Raw genomic sequence first — 10,634 nt, forward strand, 5'->3', positions numbered from 1 at the left:
GGGCCGCGCCGCTCCTGCCCCAGCGCCGCGGGAGGGGCCGCCACGCCCCGCGCCGCCGCCGCCGCCGCCGCCGGGGGGAGAGGGCTCGGCCGCCATTGGCCCGCCCGCGCCGCTCCTCGCGCGCCCATTGGGGGAGCGCGGTGTCACTCAGCGCCGAGTCCCCGCCCCCTCCTCCCCGCCCCGGTCCGGCCGCAGCACGGCCCCGTTGCCACGGCAGCCGTGACGTCACGGGCCGGGCGGAAGCTTGGCGGGCGGCGGCGTCGGGCCGGGGCGGAAGCGGTGCTGCTCGGCGGCGCGGTGCTTCCGGTGCCATGGCGGAGGAGTGGTTGGGCGTGGAGGCGGAGGGCAGCGGCGGCGAGGAGGAGGTGAGCGGCGACACCGGGTGTCACGGGAGCGCTGGCCGGGACCGGGACCGGGATTGGGATTGGGGTCGGGACCGGGATTGGGGCCGGGACCGTGGTTTGGGGTCGGGGCCGGGGCCGGGGCCGTGCAGGCCCGGCCTTCCCAACCGCGTGCGCCGCTTAGCAGGGCCCGGAGGATGGCGACCGGCGGCACCGGCAGCTCCTGGAGGCGGTCAGCGCCCTGTCCGGGCGGAAGCGGTGAGCCCCCAGCCCTGCCTTGCCCCCTCCTCCCGCCGCCCCGGGCCCCTCTGCCCCGGCTGTACCCGGAGGAGCCGCTGGCGGCGGCGCTCGAGAATCTTTTTCAGCGCTTTTCCTTTGTTTTATCCGCTTTTCCTGCAGGCGGAAGCTGGCGGAGCGCTCCGAGGCCAGCGTGCAGGTGTCCGAGTTCAACGTCAGCTGTAAAGGTGAGGGCTCCTCGGGGTCCTGGGGCTTTCCCCAGGTTTTCTTCCCCGGGAGGTGCTTGGGTTCCCCGGGTCGGGCAGAGGAGCCCGCCCGGGAGGTGCTGTGCTGGCTGTTGGGGCTCAAAGCGTCTCGGCCTGCGGCACTGCTCGGCTCGGTCGTGGGGCATCCGTGTGGACGTGCGGGGTCTCACGTAGGTGCCGGGGAGAAGCTGGTCCTGTCTGAGCTCCTGCAGCCCATCCGTGCCCAGTCGGCCCTGAGCAGAGTGAAGAAGGAGCTGAGCAGAGTGAAGCAGAAGAAGGCGGTGGAGCTGCCCCTCAGCAAGGAGGAGCAGGAGCGGGTACGTGGGCCTGTGCGGGTGGTGGGCAGGGAGAAGTTCCAGCCGTAAGGAGCAGTGGGGTTGAGCCCCTGGGCGCCATCTGCTCCTCTCTGATGCTGCCTGGCTTTCCTTGTTCTTCAGGTCAGCTTCTCTACTCGTCCTTTTCCCTTCTCGCTCCCACCTGCAGGTCGTGAGGGAGGCTGCCTACGTCAAGACCTCCAAAGACGTCGGCAAATGGCAGCCGGTGGTCCTGCAGAACCGTCGAGCAGAGCAGTTGGTTTTCCCACTGAAGCAGGAGGTCGTGGCCGTGGCCCCCCTGGAGCGAGTGGTTTCGGCGTGGAAGGTGGGGGCTGTCACCTCGTGGGTGAATTTCTCCTCCCCGCTCTTTGGCGCTCAGTGCGTGGGTTGAGCCTGCTGCTGCCCGGTGCCTGCACTGAGCCAGGGGCTTGCTCACGGGCCTCAGCCGCCTCTGGGGACGGAGGAGGGAATTGATTTGCCAAATAGTGCACAGCTGTAAGTCTCGGTTATGCTTTGAATGTGAGCTCCCACGCGGGCTGCGTTGCTTGGCAGGAGAGGCTCCCGTCCCTGGAGAGCTTTCCCAGGTCGGGGCGAGGTCGGTTCCCACCGAGCTCCTAGCCTAACACGCACCCCTTCGTCCGCCCGGAGCTCCCTCTTATTTCATCTGCACACGGCGTTGTGGGGCCTGGGCCTTCTGCTTGCTCGTGCCCTCCCGTGGGCCTGCTCGAGCGGCGGAAGGGACGGGGAGATCCGTGTGGGTGCTGCCTCCTGCGCCGCTCCTTGTTTCATCCTGTCTTGCTGTGCGATCTGTCCCGCCGGCAGCCACGAACTCCACTGGAGCAGGAGATCTTCGGACTGCTGCACAAAACGCAGCAGCCCATCACAGACCCGCTGCTGACGCCGCGGGAGAGAGCCTCGCTGCAGGCAATGAGCTTGGAGGAGGTGGGTGATGCTTTTTTTTTTTTGTACCCCCGTGGTGGCCTCTTCCTTTGCGCCTGCCCTTACGCTGCGCTCCCCGGCAGGCCCGGCGGCGGCGAGCGGAGCTGCAGAAGGCTCGGGCCCTGCAGTCCTACTACGAAGCCAAGGCTCGGCGAGAGAAGAAAATCAAGAGCAAAAAGTAAGGCTCTGACGTTGCCGGGCTCGGGGAGCTGGGAGGGGGCTGGGGCCCGGAGCGAGGGGCCAGAGGAAAGCCGAGCGTCCAGCTGCCTTCCTGAAGAGGAGGCCGGGTGCTCGCGCCGGGAGGTCTCACCGCCTGCCCTCGTGCCGCAGGTACCACCGCGTGCTGAAGAAAAGCAAGAGGCGCAAGGCCTTGAAGGAGTTCGAGCTGCTGCAGAAGTCGGACCCTGAGGCCGCCTTGGCGAAGCTGGAGGAGCTGGAGCAGCTCCGGATGGAGGTGCTGCTCGCTTGCCTCTCCCTCATCCCTTGGGAACTCGCCCGCGCTGAGGGTGCTCTTCCTGATGCTTCCTCTTCCTCTGCCTCAGGAGCGGATGAGTCTCAAGCACCAGAACAAGGGGAAATGGGCCCGCTCCAGGGCCATTATGGCCAAGTACGACCTGGAGGTGAGATGGAGCTTGGGCAAGGGGAGAAGGGCTGAGGTGGGGCAAAGGAAGCGGGCCACGTTGTTTCTGGCTCGTGTTAGAATTGTCTCCGTCCTTTCCCAGGCCCGCAAGGCCATGCAGGAGCAGCTGGCCAGGAACAAGGAGCTGATGCAGAAGGTTCGGGTGGAGCTGCCCGAGGAGGAGCCAGATGACGTGCCCGAGGAGGACCTCACGCCTGTGACCGTCCCCGTGGATGCCAGCAGAGCAAACCCCTGGATGCTGGGCAAGCCCAGCGACCCAGCCAAGGAACCGGAGGTGCAAGAGGGTGTTGAAGACGCTGCGGTGCCTGGTGCTGTAGAAAGCAAGGAGGAGATGTCGGAGGAGGAAGAGGTGTCGGAGGAGGAGGCTCTGCTACAAGACTTTGAGCAGAAACGACACGCGCGGCAGCGGCGGGCAGGGAGCCCTGAGCAGCACGGTGAGGAGCCTGCAGCCCCGCGCAGGGCTGGGTGGGTCGCCAGGGTTGTGTTTTCTTACAGCTGCCCTGCTTTCTTCCCTCCCTGCTCATGGGGTGGCCGTTTTCTTCTCTGTCGCCTTGATGCACAGGCACTGATGAGACGGAGGCAGTTTCCGACCCTCCGGGGGACAGCTCCATCCCCCCCGTCTGTGAGGAGGAGCAGGTGAGTGCAGAGATCGAGCCGCCTCCCCAGGCCCAGGAGGAGACCCTGCTGTGGGAGCAGCTGGACCGCGTGCGGACGATGGAGGACGTCGAGGCTCTGGCCTCCAAGGAGCCCTTGGAGGAGCAGGAGAAGCCAGCGGCCGCGGGAGCAGAAGAGCGAGCGCCCCAGCAGGATAAAGGCAGAGCTGGGGCCAGGCCTGACAAGAAACCAACAGCCAAGAACAAAATGATAAGCTTGGAGTCCGTGCTGTCTGGAAAGCCCCAGGAGATTCAGTGCCCCAGCCTACCCGTGGTGATGGAGGAGGAGGTGAGCGGGGCAGGCTCAGTCCTGCTGGGCCAGGAGCTGGCTGGCGGCCGGGCACTGACTCCCGTCTCCGCAGGAGGGTGGCATCGACCAGCGAGGGGTGATCACCGAGGCCTTTGCCGGGGACGACGTAGTTGCTGACTTCCACCGGGAGAAGAGCAAAGCGGAGCGGGACGCCAAGCCCCAGCCGGTGAACTTGGTGCTGCCGGGCTGGGGCGAGTGGGGAGGCACCGGGCTGAAGCCCAGCGCCAAGAAAATCAAACGGTGAGCGCGGACGGGCTGCGGCAGCGTGCTTCAGCCCGGCTCCGGGGCCTGACGTCTTCGTCTGTCCGGCAGGTTCCTGATCAAGCCCCCCCCAGCACCTCCCAGGAAGGACCAGCATTTGCCCCACGTCATCATGAGCGAGCAGCGCAACATCCATGCGGCGGCACATCAGGTGGGTGCTGCTCTGGCTCCTGGGCTGGCCTGGCATGTGGCCCGTCCCCTAAACTCCCTGAATCCCTGCCTCTAAAGGAACTGCTTGATTTCCAGCTCTGACAGCACTGAGGGCAGTGGGGTGAGGGGTAGGGGGGTGAATTTACAGGTCTGTTCAGTGAGTGCTGCTGAGCCACCTGTCCTGGAGCGTGGAGCGAGGAGGTCGGCAGGACAGGGGACTGGAAGCGGCGTCAGCGTGGCAAGAAAGCAGCGCCAGGGTGCTGGGCCGGGTCACCGGTGGTGCTACCCCCGCTGTGCCGTTTTCCTGCAGGTCAGCGAGCTGCCCTTCCCCTTTGAGAGGCACCAGCAGTTCGAGCAGAGCATCCGGACGCCCGTGGGCTCCACGTGGAACACGCAGCGTGCTTTCCAGAAGCTGACCGCCCCCCGCGTCATCACCCGGGCAGGCCACATCATCCAGCCCCTGTCTGCTGAGGACGTCACCTCAGCCGGCAGCGGAGCCAAGCCAGCGCTAGAAAGGGCTCCCAAGCAGCGCGAGCAGGCCTCTCGCCGCCCGCACAAGAGAGCGCGATAGCTCTCTCGTGCTAGGACTGGCCCGCGCAGCGCCGGGGAGCAGGTGGAGGGGCCGTGCCCGGGGGTTTCCCTCCCGGGGAGAGGCTCCTGCTTCTGTCAGGGGCTTTTTAATGCTCCTTCCGCAATAAAACTGCTGGGCTGCCGTGGCTGCCCCGGGGCCAGGACAGCTGGTGTCCTCCTGCCTGTCCTTGGGGCCCCGACGCGGGGCAGGGTGGCTCGTCCCGGTGTAACGTGAACGGCTTGCTGGGGGGTCAGGCCCGCGAGGTGCAGCCTGGGGGTGGGAGCCTGAAGAGGAGGTGGAGCCGCGGTGGGCTAGATCTCTCCCCCTTGTTTTTGTCTTCAGTGCCACCATTTTTTACATAAATCGTTGTCGTCTTGGCCGCCTTGGCTTTCTTGCAGCGTGCTGCAGCGAGCCTGGCCACATGGCAACGCTTCCCCAACGCTTCCCTCCTGCTGCCCCAGGGAACTTCTGGCCGGCTCTGAGGAGCCCAGAGCGTGGGTCTGCACGGCTTTGCTGCCGCTCCACGCGGGCTGGGAGTGGGCTCTGTCCCAGTGCAGCCACCCGGCCGTCTTCCTGCTGCGGAGTCCAGCCCCCCAGCTGAAGCCAGGCCCTTTCCAGAAGGTGGTGGCAGGGGGCTCGGGGTGTTCCCCTCCTGAGCACGAGGGCTGTGGGGCTGGGGCCGAGGGCAGTGCCAGAGAGTCGTAGTGAAACGGGAGCGGGCCGAGAGCCCTCCCGGCCTCTCCTCCCTCTTCCCACGTGTGCTGCGTTCGTGCCAGCTGGAGGAACTCCTGCTCCTAAACGAAGGAGGGACTAGAGGAGCTGCTTCTGTTCCCAGGAAACACGTTCCTTGCGCTGGGGACGCCTCCTCCCACCTTGGCACCGCAGCCAGGCTGGGTCCTGGTGTGTCCCCTGGGGCAGAGCTGTGCCACCGCCGTCCTGCCCCGCAGCCACGTCGTGCAGGGGCTTGTCCCTCGTCCCCCGTGGCTGAGGCACGGGCACGCGCGGGCTGACAGCAGCCGGCCCCGCGACTCGCTGGCTTCCCGGACCCGTAAATACGCCAAGGCTCTTCCGCTCTGCGCCCGCACCCTGCGGGGGAGGCTGCTGCTGCTCCGAGCCCGTGTGGGAGTCGGGGAGCCCGCTGTGCCCGGGACGAGGGGCCGGGCGCTGCCCTGTGCCCGTGCTGTGGCCTTGCTGGGGTCCAGCTGGTGCAGCGCTGGCTCTGCGCCGTGCCCCGGGGCTGCTGGATAACGCTGGCCGCGGAACGGGGGGGACGTGGTTGCGTTGCTTCAGTCGACACGGCTGAAAAAAAAAAAAAAAAAAGAAAGGAAGCAGCGATCGTTTCCGTGCCACGGCACTGACGAGCCCCTTGCTGGGCTGGTGGCCCCAGCTCAAACCCCAGCTTCCTCCTGCTCCGGCTGCCCCAAACGCTGTGGGAAACCTTCGCCCCCCGGCCCCTGGGGACGTCACCGGGGGCCACAGGGCAGGGGGCGGGGGGGAGTTCTTGTTTGTTTTAGTAAAACCTGAAGCGCCCTGAAGCCAGGGGAAGCCAGTGCCCGGCGTGGGCTGCGTGCTGCTCCTCCGTGAGCCTGCAGCCAGCTCCAGGCTCTCCGGCAGCCCTGGTGGGGTGGCTCGCTGGGGACAGCCATGTCCCCGCGGCACTGCCGGAGCTCCCCAACTGCCCCACGGCAGCAGCAATGCGATGGGGCTCAGGCCACGCTGACGCTGCGAGGCAGCAGGACAGGACCTCCCGGGGTGCTGATCCCGGAGAGGATGGAGGTCACCGCACCTGAAATGGGCTCGTGTCCCCACGGAGAGCAGTGCCCTTAAGGCTGTCCCGAGCTGTGACCGCCCGAAGCAGTGAGCAGGACCTGCTGGCGAACGGCCCCGCGGTCTGAAGGCAGCCTCGTGCTGGGTTTTGTGTGATGGGTCCTGCGGCCTGAGCAACGCTAGACGGCATCGGCAGGGGCCAAGCTGAGCTGGGGGTGCCTGGTCCCGCAAAGAAGGGCGGTGCTGGGGCGGACTGGGCTCGAACTGGGGCTTCAAGGATCCGGAAATGCTTCCAAAATCAATCCATAAAGCCTCGGTGTGAGCTGCTTGGGATGAGTTACAGGAGGGAGCCAGATGCAGCCACGTCTCCTGCCAGCGCCTGGGGCTCGCCCGCTCCTGGTGCCGCCGAGAGCAGGTTGCGTCCCTCTGGTGTCCCCGCAGAAATAAAATTGCGGGGCACGGGGACGTCGGCGCTTGGCTTTTAATTAAAAAATAAATCAGGATCTGCAAAATGCTGCAGGAAAGGGGGATGGCGGGGATGCCCACTGGCAGCTGCCACGGCAGCAGGGAGGAGACGGGGCCGGACACTCCCCGTTCTAATCCCCTTCCTGCAGCACGCTCATGCCCTGCCGCCGCGCATCGCCACGCCAGGGCTCGGCTGGAGGCAACCGGGAGGAGAGGAAAAACACCGTCCTCCGCCGGCGCGGGAGCCCGCGGAGAGCAGCGGCGCTGTTAATGCGCACTCCTCCCTCCCGCCGCGCAGGCACGGCGTCCCTCGAGAGGGCTGCGAGCGGCTGCAGTTTGCTCTTACTGGCCTACTTTCAGGGCTACGTCAAAGCCAGGTTGACGGAGCGGGGAGCCCGGGTGAAGGCGGCCGGACCGCTGCTGGCTCCGGCAGGGAGCGCCCGGTGCTGCTCCGTGATGGGACGGGGACGCGGCTCCGCTGGGGTGCCTCCGAGCTGCCCCGGGGCGGGGACCCTGCGGGCACCCCGGGGAGAGAGCGGTGATGCCGATGCTTCAGCCATCCCGTGCTCGGGCTCCAGCCGGCCCTCGAGGCCAGCAGGAGTCGAACGAAATGAAAAACCGGATTAAAAATGAGCAAATAAAGGGGTTCCGTGGATGTTTTCTTTTCTTCCTTCCTTTTTATATTTTATTTATTTTATTATTTTTTTTTTATGTTTTCTAGCGTAGGCTATAAATAACCTGTAAAGTATTTCATCCGGGCTATTTCTGAGGGTGAAATTTCAGCCCCCGGTGAAGGCCCCCCGGCTTCGCATGCCGCGGGAGTGCCTGAGTGTGCCCGGGGTGCCCCTGGCCGCGGCAGGGCCCCCGCGGCCGTCAGAGGGTCCCGTGCTGCTCCCTTACTCGGACCGGGGACCCCCGGCACGGCGCAGCGGAGCTCCCCCCGATTTCTCCGTGCCTCCTCCCCCGGGGCCGAGGACAGGGGCGACCCGCGGGTCCCCTCCTCCCGGGGCTGCCTCTGGGAGCAGGGGGCACCGGGGGGGGCACCCGCAGTCCTCGCGGTGCCCGGCCGCGCATCCCGGCCTGCACAGCCGCCGCGTTTCCGTGGAGATGGCATCTCCCGAGCCCGCACAGCCTGAGCGGGAGGGTTTCCATGGAGATGCCGTATCCAGCACGGCACAACCTGAGCCAGAGATTGCCGCCGGGATGCTGGAGCTGGGACCCTCGCACCCGCAGCGGGGCTGTTCCCGGTTGGGGTGGCGAAGCGCTTCTCCCCCCAACCCCTTTGGCAGGGACACCGTCTCCCACCAGCCTCGTCAGCCCTGCTCGGGGTAGGGGGCACCTCAGCACTCGGGTCGTGCTGTAGTGGCACTCTCTGGGTCTTCCAGAGGGGACGGGCACCCATCCGTCCCCAAGCACCCATGGGGACAGGGGGAAAGTCCCCGTGTCCCCCCGATGAGCGCGCCCCCGCTGCCACCTGCACCTCACGGCTTTCCCCTCCCACAGAGCTGCTCTGGGGCGCGCTGCCAGCAGGGACAGCGGGGTGACAGCCCCGGGACAGCAGTGTGACACCAGCACACCTTGCTGTGAGCCCGGCACCGGCCACAACAGAGCTGCAGCACTAACGCCTCCCGTGGGGCTGAGGGTCCCGCGCGGACGAAGGCTTTAACGGGGCGAGCGGAGGTCCCCGCTGCGTGCTGCTGCGGGCAGCGCTACACAACCGGCTCCCTTCCAGAGGCAGCTGACGCAGAGCTCCCCGAGCTGGGCTGCGATCAGCCTCCGTCCTCAGGGGTGCTGAGCTGGGGCTGGGGAGCTGCTCCCCTCGGCCTGGGGCCACGTCCTGCAGCCAGGCACCGGCGGCCACCCCGGCCTGCAGCTCCGGCGTCCCCAGGGCTGCTGTCAGCGCTGTCAGCGTCTGCAGGCACGTGCTGTCAGGCGCAGCATGTGCCGCCTTCAAAGGCCGGCTCTCTTTGTCTGCGACTACAATTAGGAGCGCTCAGCGCCTCTTGAAGCCAGACCTGGGGATGGCGGAGCCGAAGGACGGGAAATAAAAGGACCCAAGGCTCCAGCGTGGCAGCCCTGGAGCTGCGGAGGAGCAGGGTCAGGCGCGGATCTCCTCCCTTCCCCGTGCCTGTCGTCCCAAATCCTCGCTGCTCCGTGGTGGCCTCCCAGCTGAGGACTTCTCCTGGTCCAAGGGGATGCTGGCGGCCGAGCGAGGGAGGGCAGCGTATGGACTGCACACCTCCTGCTGCAGCCCAGCCTGCCTTCCCTCACCTTTCCCAAGAAAAGAGCCTGGTGGGGTAGGCGGCGAGGAAGGCTCCGTGTCTGCGGCACCCAAGGCAAAGCAACCCAAAGCCCCCAGCCTCGAACCCCTCTTCCCAGCGCAGAGGGACCGCTGCCGTGGCTGGGGCCGAAATGCTGGCCTCTGAGCCCACAGGGAGGGGCGGCAGCCTCCTGCCCCGCTCCTCCATCCCCGAGGTGCAAGGAGGGGGGCAGGCGGTCCGGAGGGAGAAGTTTCCGTATTTTGGCTGCACCTTCGGACACGCTGCGTTTGTGGTTGTAGGCAAGGATGGCCCGCGGAAAGCGTAGTGAGTGAGAGCTGACACCTTGTACTGCTGTTACTACAGCAATAAAACCTCGCCGAGCCGGCTGCCCGGTGAGGACGGGGCGGCACGCAGGCTCGCTTTGAAGCTGCAGGAAAAGCCCCAGGAAACCCAGAGAGAGACCACCAGACCCCGAGGCAAGCAGCTCCCTCAGGCCAAAGCCCTCGCCGGGCTCGGGGCCACTCGCTCGGCCACGGCTCCATCTCGGGGCCAGGCCCTGGGGCAGGGATGCCCAAGGCAGGACAAGCCCAGCGATGGGCCCCGCGTCCCGTGGGGCACGCGGCTGGGCACGGAGCGGTGGCAGGAGCAGAAAACCCGCAGCCACCGGCACCGGGAGAGCTCTGGGAGGAGGCTTGCGGCGCAGAGGGTCTCGCTGGTGGGGTCAGGGGAAGCCGAGGAGCTGTAGGTGCTGCCCGTGGGGGTTGTGGGGAGACCTCGGGTCTCACCTGGTGGGGGACGCTCCTTATTCCCCAGAATTTCCTGGTTTCCTGGTAAAAGCTGCAGGATTTTTCAGCGACACCTTTTGGAGCCCCCCCCCCCGGAGCATAAATCATCCCGTCTCGAAGACGTTACAGCTGCGGGCTCCGCTCGGGGACGCGGCCGTGGGGTGCAGAGCCCTCCTGGCAGGCTCCGCACGTCCCCCGCGAGGCCAGCTGCAGGACGGGGCCATTATTCCAACCGTGTGTTTTTAATTGCGCCGCGATGCAAATCAGGGCTGCTCCGGGTAAACTCGGCGGTGCGGCCGTTGCAGCGGAGGGCTCCCGAACGATCCGGCCTCCCAAAAACCCGGCTCTCCCCGCCTGCCCCTGCCCGCATTTCCCACCGGGCTGGAGGCGAAAGGTAGGAGAGGAGCGGGCGGGAAGGTGGCGGTGCGGGGAGAGGCACCGGGGGCGCCCCGTGCTGCCCTCCTGTCCCCGCCGCCGTTGCTTTGGGTGCCGGCTGCCTTTGCTTTCCGTGCCCTTCTCGGAACGAGCAGGGGGCCGCAGCCCGCAAACCGGCAGCGGGAGCGCCCCGGCCGCACAAAGGAGGCGGCGGCGCCGGGGCTGCCACGCGCGGGGCCGGGCGCTGCGGGGCCGCGGGTGCTGGGGCCCGGGTCGGGGCCGCTCGGAGGCCGAGGCCCGGGCGGCGGGGGGAGGACCGG

General features: G+C 67.1%; 1 protein-coding gene across 1 annotated transcript; it reads left to right on the plus strand.

The window, feature by feature from the left end:
* The first annotated feature begins 294 nt into the window (after positions 1-294).
* LOC118157278 (U3 small nucleolar RNA-associated protein 14 homolog A-like) lies at positions 295-4,826 on the plus strand. Its single transcript, XM_035311547.1, has 14 exons — positions 295-365; positions 529-599; positions 741-805; positions 998-1,140; positions 1,307-1,462; positions 1,960-2,079; positions 2,160-2,254; positions 2,407-2,530; positions 2,619-2,696; positions 2,799-3,150; positions 3,279-3,658; positions 3,732-3,919; positions 3,992-4,091; positions 4,401-4,826. The coding sequence occupies exons 1-14, from the start codon at positions 312-314 to the stop codon at positions 4,659-4,661; spliced, it is 2,187 nt and encodes a 728-aa protein (XP_035167438.1). The 5' UTR covers positions 295-311; the 3' UTR covers positions 4,662-4,826.
* The last annotated feature ends 5,808 nt before the right edge of the window (positions 4,827-10,634 follow it).

Source organism: Oxyura jamaicensis (assembly GCF_011077185.1).
Source record: "Oxyura jamaicensis isolate SHBP4307 breed ruddy duck chromosome 4 unlocalized genomic scaffold, BPBGC_Ojam_1.0 oxy4_random_OJ106468, whole genome shotgun sequence".
Lineage (NCBI taxonomy): Eukaryota > Metazoa > Chordata > Aves > Anseriformes > Anatidae > Oxyura > Oxyura jamaicensis.